This window comes from Falco cherrug, chromosome 1 (genome assembly GCF_023634085.1).
Source record: "Falco cherrug isolate bFalChe1 chromosome 1, bFalChe1.pri, whole genome shotgun sequence".
Lineage (NCBI taxonomy): Eukaryota > Metazoa > Chordata > Aves > Falconiformes > Falconidae > Falco > Falco cherrug.
The window spans coordinates 117,379,909-117,399,448 of NC_073697.1; the positions used below are offsets into that span (position 1 = coordinate 117,379,909).

Genomic DNA, 19,540 nt, shown 5'->3' on the forward strand with positions numbered 1-19,540 from the left:
CGGGGTTTGGGCTGGAATTTTCTTTGACCTCATTTGATTACTGAGTCCTACGTGCTCAGCAGTAGGGCAAAAAACACTGCAGGGAAAGTAGCTTATGCAAAAATACCTAGAGCCAATACATTTGCAGATACACAAATGACTTTCCAAGGTCACACAACAGATCCTGCAGTAGACCCCGAGCCTCACCCACAAAGTCCTTGAGAATGACTCAACCGTGGCATAAGGCAGCTAATGGGCAGTGTGAGGCCATGGGGGGAGAGGAGGTGTGGACGTGCAGGGGAGAGCAGATGCAGTTAAGGGCACGTTAAGGATGAAGATGACTGAGGTAAGTCACCTTGCCTCCGTGGGCTCCTGGGTCCCACGTACAGCCATAGCCCATCTTTCCTTCTCCAGACCGTGCTGGGCACAAGCGCTGTCACTGCTGCAGCTCCGGGGGCTTTGGGGTGTGTGGTGGAAGGAAGAAAGTGCATCCCCACAGAGGAGAGCAGTGCTCGCATCCTTTACCCCAGCTCCACTGTCTGCTGGACCATGATGTTCTCAGTCTATTTAGAGATGGGGTGAGGTTGGGAGGGGCTGGAAGAAAAGCTGTTGTTGGAGTGTTGTCTAGAGAGGAGGTGCTGTCACGAGGGAAGTGTCTGTGAGCGTTGGCAGTGAGAACACACAGAGCAGAGTGGTTGTGAGTCCGGTGCTACAGCTGGTGCAGGTCCTATGTGGTCTCTTCCCAGATCTACCAGGGGTTTGCCCTGACACCTTGGGTGAGTGAGTTTTTCTCCTCTTGGCTCTTGTCAACCCTTATTCCTGCCAAGGGCACCTTGGAGCAGCGAGTCCACGTGTTGGAGGCCATGGCACAGGCTGCCACCACCATTCCTGCCGGTGAGGGATGCGAAGCGGGACAATCCCTAACTGACTGTGCTGGGCTGCAAGGTGTCCTAGTGTGGATGTGTTATTCCTGAAAATTGTGCTTCCTTGCTTGAGCTTTTCTGCAAGAGGAGGGCTAGATACAAGATTACAGAATATATAGATAGATGGATAGCATATTATGGAATACGCACAGGTGCACAGAGATCTAAGATGTTGGTAGCCCTGGTTAGAAGTGTCTGGCCAGTTCGGTGTGTGTCGTTGACATCTGCCAACATGCAGAAAGGCCCTGATCTACATCAGCTGTTGCTGGAGGGCTGAACTCCTACAGGTAGGGCTGTTCTGCTCTGCTCCAAGCAGAAATGGCCAGGCCCAGGGTATGGGTTAAAATATCTTTGATTTGGTCAGATCAAGAGTATTTTTGGGTTTTGCCTGTCTTGGGGTTGCTAATATGAGAAGCTGTGGTTCAGCTCCCATCACTTGCTTGGCTGGATTGTGAATCTCAAGGCAAGACAAACAGCTGCAGCTTTCTGTCTGAGAGGGTGGGGGTGAACGCCAGCATGGGGAGCATCTCCCTGGTGGTGTTTCACCTTGAACTGGAGCTTTTGTCTTTGAAAGTCAAAGCAGAACCAGAAGAGTCAGCTCCATCACACTGTGGCGGTGAAGCCCATGTGAGTGTTGCTGTAGGTGGGTCTGCAGGGTCAGCGTTCCCAGCTCGCGGTGTAGCCACAGCAGTGTTTGTGTCGGGCTGTTGAGCTGCTGTGGCACACGTATGATTGTAAATGGGCAGAGCAGCTCTGCCGGGATGCAAACACAGTTATTTGGACTGTTTAGACGCTATTTCTTAGTATCCAGATTACTGATGAAACTGTTGAACTTCTGAGAGGATGCTTTCATTTGCGATGGTATGAAGGCTCGGTGTCTGCAGTGCTGTGGCAATCACTTTGACAGTAGATTTAAACTCAAACCTCTCGTATCCCAGCCGGCAGTCTAGTCTGCAAAGCCATTCTGTCCTGCAGGGATGCTGCAGTGTGTTAGGAGTGGTCCTAGGAGCTGAGAACATCAAACAGATGAAGCAGAGGCTTTGTTTGACACCAATATTTTCAGCAGGGGAAAGTCCCATGTATACAGAACTGAACTTTCTTCCCAAAACCAAAGGCAGGAGGTAAATGCGTGTGTGCTGTGCCTGCCCCTGAGCACCCCAGGGACAGGTGGCATCCTGGAGCAGGTCCCCATCGGGGTGAGCTACTTTGCCTGCCAGGTGATGCGCTGTTGTGGGAGTGAGAAACTCTTTCAGCCTGGGGGGTATCTGAAAGCTCCACATTTCAAAGGTCTTTTTTTCTTCCCCAGCTCTAATTTTAACGGCCGTGCTTGGGATAAGTACTTTGAAGCCTTAATTGCAATTATGAATCTTCCTCTGTTCCCAGGTTTCCCTTAATTGGCTTCCTGTGAGAATTTACAAAGCTGGTAAAAACAAAACTGCTGGTTTTGTGAGGGAGTTGGTGGCGTGAGATTCCTGAGTCCAAATACAACTCTGCTCAGCCGAGACTCCTCGTGTGCTGCTGCGCAGAGTTGTGATCAGCCCTGTGGCCAGGCGCTCACAAGGGTGGCATTATATAAAATGTAAGCTGATTTACATGCTTGCATTTTGCAAGTGCTAATCTATTTTGATTTTTTTTTCCTTCCCCCTTTCTTTTTTTCTTTTCAGCCCTCTAATCTTCTGTGATCCCTGCCAGGTTCCCAGCTCCTTTGGCTGGAATAGGCTAAACCCTTTATCTGTCTATTTGGCAACCCTGGGCGAAGTAGTTAGCAAACGAATGACACTTTTCCTGGCTCATTAATTAGATTTACTGAGTTGAGTGGTTGCTGCTGCAATAGTCTGGACAAGGCAGTTCTGTATTTTAATTCTTCAGAATTTGGGTTTTAAAAAAAACATAGAGCTCCAAGGCAGTTCGGGTACTAGTGGTTGAATCCACAGCTCCCCTGCGTGCACTGTGTGGAGAGCACATGTTTTTCTTACATGTAGCTTTATTTTTTCAATTTGCTGCTGCCTGAGCAGTTCTGATTGCACATCATTGTTTTACTCCTTGAAAAGTTTAAGGATAGGTATCTGGGTGCTCTTGAGGTGCCCATGGCAGGATATCTCGGTTAAGGCAAGTGGTTCTTGTGGGTTAGAAATAACCCCTCTGAACTATTAGTATGTTTTTATGTATTATACATACACTTTTTGACATGTCCTGCGCTGCCAGCCTTACCTGCCGGGGTTATAAATGGGATTGTGAAGGTTACATTGGGAAATAAAAATAACAGGATGAAAGAAAATTATGCTTTTACCTTTATCTGCTGCTGCTTTGCAGCCAGCAGCTATCGGAGTGCGCTGCAGCAGGAGCCCCATCTCTCCTTTTGGAGGAGGAAACTGAGGCACAGAAAGGTCACTCATCATGCCATGGCTCCGGAGCTTTTGGTTTCTCTTGCGGACTTTCGGTTCCCTTTGTAACCGCTAGACAATGCTGTCTTTTTCTTGGCTCAAGGTCTGAGCAGTTTGGAAGGGAGGCAAGTGGTGGGGGTCTTGTCATCTGTTGCAGCCTGGGAACCCGGTGCCAGGACATTGGGGCACCCAGTGGAGGCTGGTGGATGCTCGTGGTGTTGATGTCTGTTGCTGACATCCCAGGCAAACAGGCAATGCGGACGTGGAGAGACCGAAGTGGGGGTCAGTCAGCCTGCACTGGGGACGAGGTGAGGAGGGCCTTTCCAGAGGAGTGGCAGTGCCAAACTGGGCAGTATTTAAGCTTCTTGTGTATAGGGTGCTTCATTTGTTGGTATAAACATTTAAAACTAAAATTAATGACTTGCCTGTGATTGGACGCGGTGATGTGAAAGACTGATAGATGTATCTTGCTGGCTTGCCCTCCGCAATTCCTGCAGATCTACAGGGAGGGGCTCTGCTTTGGTCTTCTATTCCTTGAGATTGCCAAGGCTTTCCTTGTAAAAGGGGACGAGAAGGAAGAGACTCTGAGTCTGTTTGCCTGGGTTCGGTGGAGCATTTGACCCAGGCAGATTTGCAGCAGCTGGTAGAGAAGGGGTTTCACAGCTGGCATCTTGGGGAGGTGATGTTGCTCCTCTCCCAGGCACACCCCCCATGCTGATGGAGGCTCAGTGCAGAGCTGTGGCTGCTCCAGACTGTGCCCAGGGCAGGGTTTGCCCCATCACTGGTGTTGCTGGATGTGAGAGGGTCTGGTCCTCTTCCTGGTCACTGTATCCCCTGTCACGGGGTGGGAGCAGGGGGGTAAAGCGCTGCAAAGCCTGTGCTTGTGGAGAGGAGGTTAGTGCTTTTAATACAGGTTTTCTAAAGTGACTATCCATGTTACCCTTTATTGTATCGTGTCCAACGGGAGACAACTATTTAAAGGCTCTGAAGGAAGGAGGATGTTCAGCAATTTTTAAAAGCCAGGGTTGGTGCTAGCTTCAACAGCTGTCAGGCATTGCTGCCTTGAGGAAAGGGCTGGCTTTGATGTGGCATCCCTCAGCTCCTGAAACCACTTTCAGGGGATCAGAGAGGGGCTGCAGGCAAAACCAGCCGCATACTGACTGATCTGGTTACCCTGTCCGCTAACTCATGTCAAACTGGGCTGGGTTGCACCTTGGCTGATAGAAAGAGCAAAACCCTGTTGTGATCTGGGGCTCGAACCACTTGTGCTTGTAAAAACGATCACAGTGTTTAGAGATGGAGAACTGCTGCAGTCACTGGAAGGAGTTTTGTAGGCAAAGGGCTGGGGGAGAAGAGCAGAAATAGCTGCAGCATGTCAGAAACTGTGACCAAAAGCAATTCGCACTTAACCCGCTTGAGAATTGCCCTCCCAGAAAAATAGCAATTGTTTATCTACCAAGGACCCACCGCTGCTAGAGGCAAATTGCCTGCTAATTGGCCTTTCTGCTAAAGGCAGAGGGGTCAGGCTAGCTAATTAGACACGTCTTTACACCTCCCCAGTTAATTTGGAGAGGAGCATATTCCCAAAGGGAGGTGGGCTTCCTGGGGAGGTGACTTCTCAGTTCTCTGGGTCTTTTGATCCCTCCCCAGGGCGAGCTGGGAGCTGGCAGATGTGAGACATGAGCTCAAACTCTGTCAAAATAACCTCATAGTTATTTTGAAATTAAAAGCAAAGAAAGAACTTCATGTCTCCCTGGAGGTAAGAGAGGGGAACAGGTTGCTGCCAGCCCAGGAGCGCTGGGGTGGGAAGACCACAGATCTGCTCCGAGCCTCCCAAAGCTGTGCACTGGCAGAGCAGAGTTGCCTCGCTTTGCTGAACCTCTGCTGTTTGTTGGTTTTTTGGTTTTTTTGTTTGGTTTTTTTTTTCAAAAATAATTCACAAAAGACCATCTAGGCACTTCTTAAAAACAAGAATCAGTCCTCAAGTAACCAACTCAATTCAGGTGTGATCTGAGCTGTGCATGTTGCAGATTGAATAGAAAGGGTGGAAAAGCTGAGAAAAGCACAGCATAAATACATCAACCAGATTTTATAGCAGCTCGGAGGGTGAAATGCTCTGAGTTTAAAGGTGCTGTCAGGGTGCTTGGCATGGCCCTTGTCCTGCCACAGTCTTCCTGGGCGACTTTGGCAAAGTCAATTTGCCTTTCCCCATCCGCTCAGTTCCCCATCGCTGCATGGATGGTAGTGCGTTTTTCTTCAATGAAGGAGTGATTTGAGGATAAGGGCATTAAATAATGTCCAAGTCTGGCACTGAGGGAATGGGGGGTGTAAAAACTTCCCAAAGATCTTGGCTCTTGGCAGGAGCTGGTGCTAATCTGGGCTTTGGGAATCAAGTGTTTCAGCCTTAGGGCTGTGACATGTTGTTTCTCAAGCACAGCCTAGAAAATGATTTTTTTTAAAAAAACTCTAAAAGCTATGCAAGTGTTTGAGCTGTTCTCTCTTTCTGCAGCTCTCTAATAAAGTGGGATGTGTCCCATGTCCCATTGGAGGGGCTCTGCCCAAACCCATGCCCATCACAGGGCTGTTAATGCATGGCCCTGATCTGAGCCTGCTGCAGGAGGTGGCTGTGGTAAGCATTACTGTGGGGACCACTGGGCGTGATGGTATTGGGAATGGAGGAAAAAATGATGGAGATGGAGAAGCTTGAGGGTGACACCCATACTGTGATGGTACAGAATGGAAGTGGAGAGACCCTCAGGCTTGAAACCAAGGTCAAAGTCTTCAGAGCCAGGCAGGGACTGCATGGAGAGCAGTATGGTTGGGCCATCATGGTTTTGGGGGGGCTCAGTCCCGGTTTGCTAAAAATATGGCTTGTTGTAGCCCAGCCCCTCCTCGGCGAGCGGCAGGACCTGTGTCTGAGCTGCAGCTGGAGTAATTCTCTCCCATCTGTGCTTGTGGCTTGGCTCTGTGAGGGCTCGTGCTTTCAGTAGCTGCGAGCTCTTGCAGGGTGCTGTCGGCCTCAGCCCCGTGCCGAGATGGCCCCAGGCGCTCCGAGCTCCAGTCCCTGGGGAGGGGGATGTGGTGGGCTCTGCTCAAGGGTGTCGGAGCTGTGATGGGAACGCAGGGGGAGCCCGTTGTATCAGTGTCCCTATGTCCTTCAGGGGTGCTGCTGTCTGTGGGGGCTAAAGGGCTTATTCTGGTCTGCTGGGACCCAAACCCAAAGGAGCTTCAAATCCCCAAACTGCCCATGGGCCACCTTGTTGAGTGCTGTTTGTCCCTTTGTCTGGGTGAGAGAAGAAGGACCTTGGTAATGAGCCCATGAGGAGCTCATGGGCTCATGACCAAGAGGTCTTTGTTAGCAGCATCTTTCTGATGAAGCACATTCATGTTGGCTTCACGCTTGAGACTTGGAGGAAACCCCAGCAGGTGAGACTGCAGGAGGATTTGGGTGCCGATTGGCAGCAGACCCTGCATCAGCTCCGCTGTAGTTACCTTTTGCAGTGAGGACACGCTTGGGTGACAATTTGCTGACTGGCTCCCTACCCTCAACTAGATGCTGGTGGCAGATTCCATCATCACTTGAACTGGTCCTCCAGGACTGGGAGCTGGTGGCAGCCCTGCTTCATCCCAGGATGCGTGTCCCTGCTGACAGCCCCAGATTTGGGAGGATCGGACTGGGGCGTGCCTTCATACCAGGGGCTCTCGAGTGCCATTAATCTCTGCTCCAATTCAGCTTAAAAAGCAAAGGCGTGGGGGTTAATCTGGTCATGGTTTGCTTTGGGGTTGGGACCTCTGTGTTTTTTATTAGATAAGAAAATTCAGCAGCATGAAGCATTGGGCTGGTTCTTACTTCAAAGCAATCCCCATGTCATTCAGACCAGGTATCGCCATTGCAACACAATTTTAGAACAAAGAAAGAAAACGGAGACAAAACTAAAAACAGGAACCAGCAGATAAACAATACTCCAGTGCTGTGGTGCTGAGCTGAGCTCCTTCCTGCTCTCAACCATCTGGCAAGTCAGCAGTGGGGCTTGGGGCAGACCAGCTCTCCCAGACGGCTCTTCCCAGCAGGGAAACCAGCTGGGAAGCCATTGAAAAGCTTTTCCATTCATAAAAAAAAATATTGTCAGGCTGTGAGCTGAGCACCTGGGCTGCCACCTCTGAGCATGCTTAGCTGAGGTGCCCCAAGTTCACTGCTCTGAACCGGGCAAGACGTTTCTCCTGCCCATCTTGTGGGGTTAATGTCTTGCCCCAGCTTCAAGGAAGCCACAAGTGTTTCCATAGTGGGTGAAGAGCTGAGCAGCAGTGGCCAGTGAGCTCTTGAGGCACAGGAGTGCAGTCAGTGCTCAGGGTTCCAGCAGCCTCAGGGATGCTGGAGGCGGGCAGACGAGCACAGAAGTGTCCTTGGTGGCAGGTACCTGCCTGGGTGCAGTTTTCCTGAGCAGTGTCATTGAAAACTGGTGTGATGCTGGTCCCAGGGAGAGCCAGATTGCCGGGGGCTTCCTCAGTGCAATGTGAACCTAAACAATGGTGTGTGGAGGAAAATGTGTCATTTGATCAGAAATAAGAGTTGGGTTGTTTTTTTCTGGCTTGATTTTTACTTTTGGAATTACAGTCAGATGAGTGCAAATACTGTTTCGAAATGATGAGTCAAAAGGTTTTGTTCTGAGTCCTTGAGACCACCTTCTCTTCAATCTTCGCCTTGTGCACCCTCTGATGCATTTTGCTGAATTCCAGGCCAATTCATTAAGGAATTCGCCTCAGAACAGCTTCTCTGATTATGTTGTTCTTTTTGCTAAGTTTCTTGCAGCCCTGTTTTTTGCTCCTGCTGTGATTTAGTTTGTTGCCTTCATTGCACATCATTCTGAAAACCTGACCCTAAAGCAGCATCTCTGTTATCACCAGGGCTGGTCCTGAGGCCACCCCACGTGCTGAGTCACAGGTGGGACACAGCAGAGCTGTGTCCTGGACAGCCAGTACCCGATGCCTGAGGTACGTACGGGCTTGCTTCTAGCTGGTGGCCACTGAGTGGGTTGAGTCCCACTGCTATTGCAGTAGAACATATCTGAGACTTTATCAGCTCAAGGATAGCAGATCCCAGAGCAAAAGACAGAAAAGGTGTGCGGTATTAGGACCCTGCTTCTGATTTTTTAATTTTTTTTTTTTCTTTCTTTCTGTGGAGCCTCTATCTCTGAGTCTCCAAAGCAAAAAGCAATTGCAATTTGGAGTTGGTCTTTGTTTGCACCTCTCGGTTTTATTTTTTTGGAGTTCACAGCTGCTTCATCTCATAAGCGTTAGCCTTAAACTCTGGCTGCTAATGCAGGTAATCATGGGGATGGAATTTGGGAAATCCCATTGAATAACTCCCACTTGCAGCAACATGAAGGGCTTGGATGAAAGTGTTTGTGTGGAGCTGACATGTCTTAGGCATTTCTCAGCTTCCTGTTGGCTTTCTCTTCCGATCCGCTGAGCTGGGGGTGCTTAGTGCCACCTGAACAGAGCAACGCTGTGCTGAAGAGAGCTGGGGTGATAAACCACTTGTGATTACCACTGAAAAGTGCTGGTACTGTGGGATCTACAGCTCCAAACCCAATTGCCCTACTTCACTAGAGGTTCAAAATATTTACCCCCAGCTGCTCTGGAAGCCTGTTGTCCTCCTCGTGCAGCTCTGCAGAGCGGTGCCAGGGCATGCTGCAGCCCTGGGTGCCCTGCTTCCCCTGACCACCCAGTCCTGCTTTCTATGCACGGGGTGTCCCATTGCTTTATTTTTTTTTTGTGTGTGTGTGTGTGATGTTGCTCAGGGTTACATGATGCTGAGCGCTGCCGGCTCCTATGTCACATATGTGTGTGCGGAGGTTTGTGGTTGCTCTGATCTCCTCTCCCTTTCTTGCTCTCCCCCAGGTCTTGCTCCTGCCCTGGGCACAGCCTCACCACTCACTGCAGTCCCCCCTTCAGTGTGTTCCCCCTTCCCTGAGAGCAAAGCATCGGGGTGGCCTGTGATGCCAGGCTGGGAAAGTCATGCTGAGCAATAAAAGTCAATCCTACCCTGTGTCAGGGAGAGTCTCTGTCTGGATTTCCAGTTTCCACCCGCCCTTTGGCTCCCCTGCCTGCAGCTTTGCCCAGCTGCGTCACCCTGGGGTGCAGCAGTGCTCCCTATCTCCTGGGTTTAGATGCCTTAGAGGCTTTATTGGTGAGTTTGCTGTTGCAGGTGAAGTACTAGGCTCAAAACTGATGACCAGAGACTGCTTATTACAGGAAGATGGCACAGCAGTTTCCCTTATTTCTGCCTCTCCTGGATGTTTTTTTCCTTGTGCCCAGCTTGGACGATGCTCCATCCATTGGTAGCAGTATGTTTTTAAGCTCTTTTTCTAAGCTGGAGGCCTGTCCTCTCTGACCACAGGTATTTCCTTCTGCTGCATGCTGGTGTGCTGTGTCCATGGTCAGCAGCCTGACAGACGGAGCAGCAGCAGGAGCCATGCAGGTGGTTGTTAGGTGAGACTTAACTTTCAAACTGTCTGAACAGTTTGCTGCTCGGGAATGCTGTCTGTGGACTCTGTGAGGGCAGCCACACGGAGCCATTTTCTTTCGTGAGTGTGTATTGTGAATTAATTTGGACTTCTTTCCACGAAGAAGTGTCTCCTGATCTAAGCCCATGGCTGGGCTGGTCCAGTCCAGCTCTGCACAGCCACGGACTGGGGGACCACATTGCAGCTGATCCCCTTGCATTTAGAGAGGAGGGACACGCGTGTCCTGGCAGGACACGTGTGACCACCTTAGATAGCCCTCGGCACATGCTGAGCAGCCCCAGGTAAGTAGCTCACAAAGAGGTGTCTGAATCTAGCTGTTGGCAGTTTGGTGAGATGAATCACATCTCACATTTATTTCTTGGGCTGGGCTGAGCCCCCCTTCCTGCGCTGCTGCAAAGAGCTCCCCCGGCCACCAGCCCCCCCAGCCCCCCCAGCCCTGCCTGGCGGGTGCCCAGCCGGGAGCCGGCACCCAAACCTGGACGTAAAACCTGGGTGCTGCTTTGCCCCTTTTGTGTCACCTTCTGTAGGTACTCTTTGATATTAAAAGGAGTCCGAAACCGCTTTTGCACGTTAGGTGCTTTCCCTGCTCTGTGGTGGGAGTCTCTCATTCAGCCCGGTTCTCAGGCTCAGTGAGAACAAGGAGCGATCTCTGCGTCTTAGTAAGCTTTCCAGTTCTCACGTTTTTTGGTGTAAATGAGGCTTTGCAGTTCAGTGAGACGACAGCATTGCCCTGCTGCTGGAGGAGGACTCAAGTCCTGTAGTGCTGCTGTGCACTGAGCATCTTTGTCTCAAGCGAGCTGCCAGGCTGGTACTTCTCTTCTTCCTGAGACAGCATTTACCACTAATAAATTAGATCTTCATTTCCTACGGTTAACGTGTAGGGATGACCTGCACCATTTCTGTAGTGAAGTAATGCCCCTTAGCATGGTTATTGTGTAGGCACAGGTGCTGTTCCTATTCCAGAAGCAGGTTTTCTTCTTGTCGCCATGAGTTTTATCTTCTGCTTTAAGATGAAGTTTGCCACAAGTTTTATCTTCTGTGTTACGTGCACATCCCACAGCAATTTTAAATTTGCCAGTTCATATAATGTCTTGTTGCTCATCTATTACCTTAAGATTTTCTACATGTGCGCCTCCAGCCATCCCAGAGTAAGGGCTCATTGCAGTGAAACTTCCTTCCAGAGCATTCAAGAAGTAGGTTGCATCAGTTGCTGGTAGGATCTCTCAGCAGACAGTCCCATCTTTCCCAGCAGATATGCATCCCTGGAGCAGGACACCTCACAGTGTCAGCAGGTGGGCTCATTCCTGGCTGTGGTCTCACATATCAGTGTGATTGCTGAAGACCCTAGACACCCTGTGTGTCCAGGGAACCGTATGATTCCCTGTGTTGGTTGCTCAAACCAGTGCCCAACTGACCTTTTGTCATTTCGATCTTGTGAAAAACCACCTCGGTCTCAATGTCTTTAAAGTGAGTGGGACACTCAGTGCCTTTCTGTCTGGACAGCTTCTCCTTGGCATGTGTTGCTTCCTGCACACTTGTATTGTGGATTCTCACCACCAAACTCTGCACTGCTCCTTGGAGCTCATTCTGCTCTGGTTCATTCACTGGTACCCTGATGGCAGCAAATATTCACAGCATTGGCCCCAGTTGCATTTGTTCACCCCCTAGCCTGCCTTTCCAGCCCTGTGCTGGGTGATCTGTCCTGCTGCCCCTTCCCAACAGACTGTGTGATTTGTTTACCCCCTAAATCCTGCTCTGGATGTGCCTTGCTCATGGACCCATCACTGAGGTCTTCATGGCCTGCCTTGGAGCAGAGCATGAATGAGATGTCCACGTCTCTCCTGTGCCCACTGTCAAACCAGATGGCACAAGGTGATTGAGCTGGGCTGGCGCCGGCAGCACTATGTTACAGCTTTTTGTTTCAGATTTTCTGTTATGTCCTGGAAGAAGATGCTTAATTTCTGGTGTCCTCTTCCTTTCCTCACTCTGCACCCCAAGAAAAGGAGGAAGATAAGAGGGAGACAACATCTTTTTGCCTGTGTTTGCCTGTTGGTTGTATTTTGCTACGTGTAAGTAGGTGTACGGGTGGATTTGCAGAGATGTGAGTGCTGACACCTCTGCGGATTTCTCTTGCGTTAGGCCTCACTGGCGGTTAGTTTTTGTCAGTTCTTCCATGGGCAGGATTTGGTAAGGGCTTGGTTTGGGTTGTGCCAGCTGGGTGTTGGAGAAGGTTCCTTGTGTTGCTTCTCTGCTGCCTATTCCTCTGTTGGTTCTAGGAGCAGAGATCCCTGCAGGTGAGGCTTTGCAGTCCAAGGCACGAAGGTCCCTCATGGTCCCTGCTGTGGCTTGCTGTGCTCATAATTCTTGGGGTAAGAACAACTCTTGCCTTTGCCTGCAGGACAGGAACCCGAGGCCCTATAAGGAAATCGCGTGGTGCTGGGGTGTTTGGATGGCACACGCTCCTTTGCGAGCACCCAAAAAGGATGTTTGTCAAACCAGTTGCCTCCTGGATCTTTCGATACGCTGCCTTTGTGTGGTTTGAACGAACATCTTATCACCTTCATCTCCCTGCTCTTTGCAGAGCACTTATTTGAGTAGTAAACACATGAAGGCTGAAGTTTGAATCTTAAAAACTGCAGGTCCCTCCCCTTGTTGCCTCGATTGCTACAAAGATCTCCTCCAGCTGCTCCTTCTCTCAGCTTGGAGTTTCAATCTTTGGCTCCTGAATGGGGTGTAGAGGAGGCAGTAAAATCTTGCAAGCTAAGGTTAGTGAAAACCCAAGATTTCTTCTGTAATCGAAGAGAGCGAGATGCTTTTGTTGGAGGAGGAGGTCCCACACATGCGCTGGCTCAGCTGCGTATCCAGCTCCCGCCCTGCAGTGGGGATGTGTCTCCCAAAGCTCCCGTGCTGCCTGTGGCCACTGCCCATGCTGCGGATGAAGAGGAGGCAGAAAGCTGAGGTGTAGCTCAAGGGAGATGATGACCTTGCTGGAGTACTTGTATGGGAATTTTGCCTTGAAGAGGGCTCTGGTTAGAATCCTTTTGCTTTAATTCCCAGTTAAGTGGGTTTCCTTCTATTGCAGTGTCAGCCCAAGCTCCTTTTTTCTTTAGCTTCATCAGGCTTCTTGCCCGTTTCTCCCCAGTGCCCTAAACCCTACCACAGCAGCAAGCCAGGTGCTGAGCCAGCTCCTCATGCTAACCCATGAGTTAGCATCTCTTCCAGGCAGTCTATGTCCCTCCACCCACTGCGATTGCCAGCAGACCTGGGCAGTGTGTTCATGAGCTGATCCCGTGGGTAAAAGGGTTTGTTTTTCCTCTCCCGTTTCCTGCTCGGGATGCTCAGCCAGCAGCCACGAACAATCGGCCAGGAAAGGGCGTTATCCTGCCGTGAAGGTACCCAGGGGCTTTCTCCGGTGCTGTTGGAGTGGTGCCTTGCTTCCCTGCTGCAGGATACCCTCTGAGAAGGTAAAGGACTTTCAGCCAGGTCCTTTCTTGCCTGTGGCCACCTCAAGGAGATGTTTCGGGGATTTGCTATCATGGAAGTGGAAATCTCAGTTTATCACGTGGCTGCCTGGGTTTCCTCTCTTGGGAGAGCAGGATTAGAGCAGGGCAGGGTGCTGGCTGGGGTGGTGCCTCCGCAGGACATCGTGCTGGAGCGCCGTGGGGTTGGTGGGCAGGGATTTGCCCTGCTGGTTGGACTGGAGGTGGCCAGTGTCCCAGGAGAGGGTGGTCCCCTTCGCTACTTTATTTGGGAACACCGACTTTGGGCTTGATCTTTGAGCTCTTTCCCTCTGTTCCCATCTAATGATGGTTTTCCTGAGCTCCATCACTACAGGAGGAGGTCAGAGAAGTCCTTTGGATGTTGATGATAGGATTCATGTGGATCTTAACACAAGAAAAGTGCTTCTCCTTGCAGAAAATCCCACGTAGCCCCTGGTTTGGTTTCTCATGTGCCCTGTCCCGACCGTGTGGGAGCTACTAAATGGCCTCAGCCATCTCCTCAACCTGGCTGCGGTGTGCAGAGGGACCTTCTGCTTCTGGGGCAGCGTCGTCCTGGACGTGAAGGAGTTGAGGTCTTTTCCTTTGCCCTGATACTGAGCAGGAGAAAAGCCACGAAAGGGAAAGGTCCCAGAGCGGTGAAGGCAAGTGGGGGAGCCACAGTCTGTCCCAACAGAGTGGAAAGCCCCTGTCATGAAGCTCTGACGCCCTGAGGGTTCCCTGTGGCCTCAGGCTTCACAGCCTGGCAGGAAAAGTTACTCTTTTTTTTGTTAGTGGGGTTTTTTTTTCATATTCTAGGAAAACTGTGGGGTTTTGCAAACCTTGCCTCAAAGCAGGACAAGTGAAAATCCAAAAACAGTGGTCAGCCAGTTCCTGCTTTCCACCAAGGGATAAAGGTTTACCTGTTTGACGTTAGTTAACAGGAACATTGTAATTTATCTGTATAATCATTGTAGTTTTTAACTGTGACAGAGATAAATGAGGACTCCTAACTAAGCAATCTCAGATGGAAATTCTCTAAAGATCCATGCAAGGTGCTGGGACAATTTCACAAAGACTGTTGAGACATTTTCCAAAGTCAGCGCTGTGACTTTTCTCACTCACTTAAGTAACTTTTTTTTTTTTCCCCTTGGTCTTTGTTAGAAAATTACCAGGTGCTTTTTGGACAGTCAGGCTTTCTGAGGAGGTAGGCTCAACTATGCCCCGTGCCCATGACATTGCTAATTGTTGGCCATTTGTCAAAAACAAGGCAAAACCTTGAGGCGAATCAGTTTCCCTCAGGACATGGGATTCTTCAATATTATTAAATTAAATATTGTCACTGCTGTGGCCGAGAGCACTGTAACATCACCTGCGTGACGTATCATTAGTGAGAGCAAGCCTTGCTCTTTGCAAGCTGGCCACTTCCCTGCGCCCTGGTCAGCGTGGCTGTGGTTCCCAGTTCCCTTCTTGGTCTCTGTCAGTTCCTCCTGCCAGCCCTGTCGGGGTGGTCTGCAGAGGCACCTCGCTGATGGTGGGCCAAGGGTGGTCTGCAGAGGCACCCCGCTGATGGTGGGCAGCCGTCCCGCGTGGGGCAGACAGGGAGGAAGGTGTTACTGGGGTCATGAAATGGTAGAACATTTATCTCGTTTGGTCAGCTGTGCGTACGGACCAGCGTGGTGTGAGGTGACAGGGACTCTCATCTAGGTGAGATCCAGCTACCTTCCTGCAAGAAGTCCTGTTCTTTCTGACTGCACTGACGCTGCAGGTGGGAAGGCAGGTAAGGAATGTGCCTGGAGGGCTGTAGATTTGCCTTATACTCCCGGCTGTGCCACAAGTTGCTGCAGGACAGCAGAAAAATTGCTCTCACTTTTCCAAACATTGGCTTTTCTGCCTCTTAAATGGTGACTGTATGGTTTGCACAGTGTTTGGAGGCTGCTTTTAAGGTACAAAGTTACTGGAGAAGGGAAACTGATCTTATCGTGGAGAGCATCCAGGGCTGAAGTCCCATAGCCTGGTTTTGTGGGGCTGGGGTCTGATGCATGAGGGCCTGGAGAGAGGTAGTCAACATCTTGTCCAAGGGTGATACTCAGTTGGTGCCTGAGGGTGTTCTGCAGAACTGCAGTGTTGTCTCCTCTGTTCCTGCCTCCTAGGAGCAATATCTTCAGGTGCTTCACAGAGGCTGAACAGATGTGTGGGCATTGTATTGCGTTGCCTGCAGAGCTGCTGTCAGGGGAGTTGTGACAATCTGGTGTCAGAAGGTCTCTTGTTATCCTCCTTGCTGTTTTGTCTCAAATGGTCCATCAAAGCCCTTCTCTTTTGCCTGGGTGGTGGTTGTGTACTTGCTCGAAAGTGTTGTTGACACCTGGGGAGAAGGCAAGGAAACCCACATCTTTTGCAACATGTTGCTCTGCTTGGAAATGCCCGGAGCAGCAGCCAGCCCGGGTGACGAGGGTGCCCCTGACGGGTGCTGGAGTGTGACTGCTTGCAGGGTTTGCCCTGGCCGTGTTGTGAAATGCTGTGTGGTGCAGCCTGCAGGCACGGCTGTGCTGTCCCTTCCACCTGCTCTGAAGAGCACTTTTGCCAAAGCAGCTCTTGTTTAGCAGCTCTGCTGCTGGGAGTCCAGCTGGAGGGAGACGAGGAAGAGACATATTTTTTTTCACAGAGTTGCTCAACACCCTCGTACAACATTGCAAAGCATTGATTAAAACCCTTGATCTCAACACTTGTTTTTCTTCGTGTTCTTGAGATGCTTAACAGACTTCCTTGGAAAGTCTGATTACATCCTCCAGAACTGTCCCCTGCCTTGTCATTTTGCTCAGCGTGCGTGGGAAGGAAGGGAGAGTCTGGGGAATAAACAGTAGAAGAGTTTGCAGAGTTTCTGCTCAGTTGTGGTGGACAAACTGAGTTTTCTCCCATGAAAAATGCTTCCGTAAGCACTGCCTTGGGAGAAGAGGTTTAGATTCATGTGTGGTCCGTAGCAGACCAGGAAAAAAAAACCAAACAACCACTCAAAGAGTGCATTTGGTAATTTGAAAGTTATGATAATACCTTTGTCATATTTTGTGCTTAAATTCCCTGCCTGTTCTGTGCTGGGCATCGGGAAGGGTTGCCTGGACCGGTGCAGGGCTCGCCCTGAGTATGTGGTGAGGAGCGTTTCCCTCCAAGGACCAAGCTGTGCTCTAAAACAAGCTGACGTGTGGGGAGGTGTATTTTTGTGAGCTGGGTGTTGTAAAGGGTGCTTATGAGTCACGCTGGGCTCTTAGTCACTGCTTTCCTCTTGCCACAAGTCATGACTAAGGTGCTGATGCTCAGACTGCCCGCTCATTCAGTCCTCGGCACTGCAGCGGAGCACTTCTCAGGTGTTCCTCGTGCATGCACTGTGGATGGATAAAACTTTTGGTGAAGACCATATTAACAGGCTGCGGCAGTGGGACGCAAGAGGCAGGAGCCCATGAGCCGTTTTGGGGTGAAGGAGCGAGCTTGTGTTTGGCAGGTCAGTGGTTCCTCGTTGTGTGTTTGCTTTCACCTGTGTGGAGCTGCTGGTGGCTTCTTTCCAGAGTAGGAAGGACTGAGCAGTGGGGCTGGAGCTGCTCCCTTGGCTCTTGGGGAGCTCCAACAGCTGGGCACAGCTTTATTGAGCTCTTTTGGGTCCTGGGAATTGCCAGGAATTAAGTGTGGGTGGAGGTGGCCATGCTGAGTGCATCAAGCAGGGTGGACCAGGTGGGAGCTGCTGTCAAGATCATGGAGGCTTTTACTCCTGCCAGGGTGGAGGTGGGGAGCTGTGATGGTCACAGCCATCGCTGAATACTGAGTGTCAAACATTGACCAAATAAGCAGAGAATCGAGCATTTTGGGGTAGCTTTGGGAACAACATGAGCATGTGTCATAGGTACAGGAGTGAGCTGTCCTGGATGAAAGCAAAGGTTTCCTTGGCAGGTGGCTTTTGGAGAGTTGGCAGGTTTTATTGCTTTGTCCTGGATTATTTTTGTGCATTTGTGTTGCCTGTAACCAAGAGGCAAAGTGTCTGTGGGATGGGCCCATCTCTGTGCTTTGGGAGAGGAGAGGCGCCTGCCCCAGGGTCCCTCTGGACACCAGGGCTGGCACTGTGGGGGAGGGGGGGGTGTCTCTGCCTGGGCACCTCTTGGGTTGCTCACGGTCATGGCAGATTTGAGAAGTAAACCTGCTGGGCAAGCTGCTTTTATTTTCATGGTGTCCCAGACTGATGCTTATGAGTTGAGTGGGATAAAATCTTCTTGCCCCCCAGCAGTCTCTGCCAGCCTAAGGTTTAGGTTTGCACCCTGGGCTGTGGAAGAGAGGTGAGATGCACAGAGCCGTGTTGTGAAGAGGCTGCAGCCAGGCATGCAATCCGCAGTTTCACAATGTCCTCGGATGTTGGGGCTGAAGTCCCCTCTGTATTTTCCTGCATTGCTACAAGGGCACGTGGACCTTTTCTTCACGTTGGCTGTGTGGCAGTGAGATGACAGTGCCGGAGGCTCCTCCTGGCTTACAAGGCTGGCGCTTGGCAGTGATTTTGTGACTGCCGCCAGCGGACACTAAAGCTGTCAAGGACAATCCATGCCTAGCGCAAGGAGCAGGAGCTTGGGCTCTGCTGTTAGTCTTCCCACGTTGGACTAGGTGATCTCTTGAGATCCCTTCCAGCCTGGGCTGTTGGATGATTCCCATCCAAGCCCATCACAAGGTGCTCCAGCTGTAATCTCTTGCAGTATTATCTTCGCTGAAGGCTAACCCAAGATCACCTCCTTGCCACAAACACGTGAGTGGGACTTGATGTGTCCCACAGACGGAAGCTGTGAGAAGGCAGATATGCCTGCAGCAGGTCAGGGGGAGGGGGCCTTGGCCCCACAGCCTCTTGTGGTCAGATCATGGACATGTGCACCTCCATCCTTGCAGTTGGGCTTGGCGAGGGTGACAGGAGGCAGTAACAGGGTGATGTTTCACCGGGACCATCTTTTCTGTGCTACAGTACAAATGTTGCAGCGCTCTCTTCCTCGCACTGAACTAAGGGCCTGGTATACTAACTTTCTTCTTCCTTCTCTTTAGGAGATGAATTAAAATGCAGCACACGACGTGCACAGAGGACAGGATTTACCACGCACTGGAAAGATGTCTGCATGGGCTTAGCAGAGATGCTGTCTCCAGCAGATGGGCTGGTAGGTGACCTATTAACCACGGGCTTGCTCTGTCTCTGCATGATCTGCTGACCTACCTGAGCACCTGGGTAAGAAAGAGCTGCCTGGAGACCTTTTCTCCCTTCCAATGTGGATGGGATCTAACCTAGTCAGTCTTCTGGGCCTCTTGTTGCAGTAGGAAGATGCCCCAAGATGCTGAACAAGTCGTGTTAGGTCTTACATGTGTAAAGACTCAGCAGAGAAGTTGTGCATCTTGCCAGTTGTCCATGCATGAGCTGGAGAGAGGAGGAGCCTTCGTTCACCACGAGGAAAGGCTTTTGTGTGATCAGCCAGCTGTGCCTTTGATGCATGTGGTCCTCAAAGCCTTTGGGCGTAATCTCAGCCGCATTGTCAGAAGCAAGCATGGAGATACTGTTATCGACTTTATTTAAATCTAGATCAGATACCATGGTGGCTGTAAAGATGTAAGCCATGTTCAGAGGGCTGCAAAGGGATTTGGAATGGTGATGGTGAGGGCAGAGCAGCAGCGAGCAGAAGTAATTTTTGAATGTCATTTTGACACCTCTTCCTCATACTCACACTTGTAGGCTGCAATTCAATCCCTCCCAAACCCTCTTGCAGACAAAAGAAATGAAATGAATTTGGGGGGCTGTCAGATTCAGATTTCTTTTTGTCTGTGCAGTTTTTTCAACCTCCTCTGCTTTTCTGTTTACCTGTAAGTCAACAAAGAGATGCAAACAGTATCCTGCCTGCTGTGAAATACTGGAGTAATCCCTTTCACTGTGCCTGTTTCCTCTCACCCACCCAAGTGATGCCCTGGAGCATCACCCTGGGTCTTGGTTCGTGCATTTGCGACCAGGACTCCTGGGTCCTTTTGGTCTCCTCATGTTCTGGAAAACGTGCCCTGAGGTGTGACCTACATTCCTGGTTCCTGGAAGCACGGCCTCGTGTTTGGCACCGTTACAATGCGTGTCCAAAGGAGTCCATCTCACCAAACGATTCATTGTGTGCCTCATAACTCACCTCTTCCCATAATTATAATTAATCAGTTCCTGTGTCACTCACAAACTCTGCCCTTCTCTAATCCCAGCCCCTCAG

At 50.5% G+C, this 19,540-nt stretch overlaps 1 protein-coding gene across 6 annotated transcripts in view; it reads left to right on the forward strand.

Annotated features, from left to right (window-relative positions):
- PIK3R5 (phosphoinositide-3-kinase regulatory subunit 5) overlaps window positions 1-19,540 on the forward strand; it is a 64,815-nt gene that overhangs the window by 17,945 nt on the left and 27,330 nt on the right. For 4 of the 6 annotated variants that reach the window (XM_055723210.1, XM_055723192.1, XM_055723216.1 and 1 more), the window contains exon 2: window positions 18,354-18,463. In XM_055723210.1, coding sequence (XP_055579185.1) covers window positions 18,367-18,463 — 97 coding nt within the window. In that variant the 5' untranslated portion in view covers window positions 18,354-18,366. Of the gene's footprint in view, window positions 1-637; window positions 756-16,650; window positions 16,786-18,353; window positions 18,464-19,540 lie in introns of those variants that run through there. The other 2 variants (XM_055723202.1, XM_055723196.1) reach the window with 2 other exon arrangements.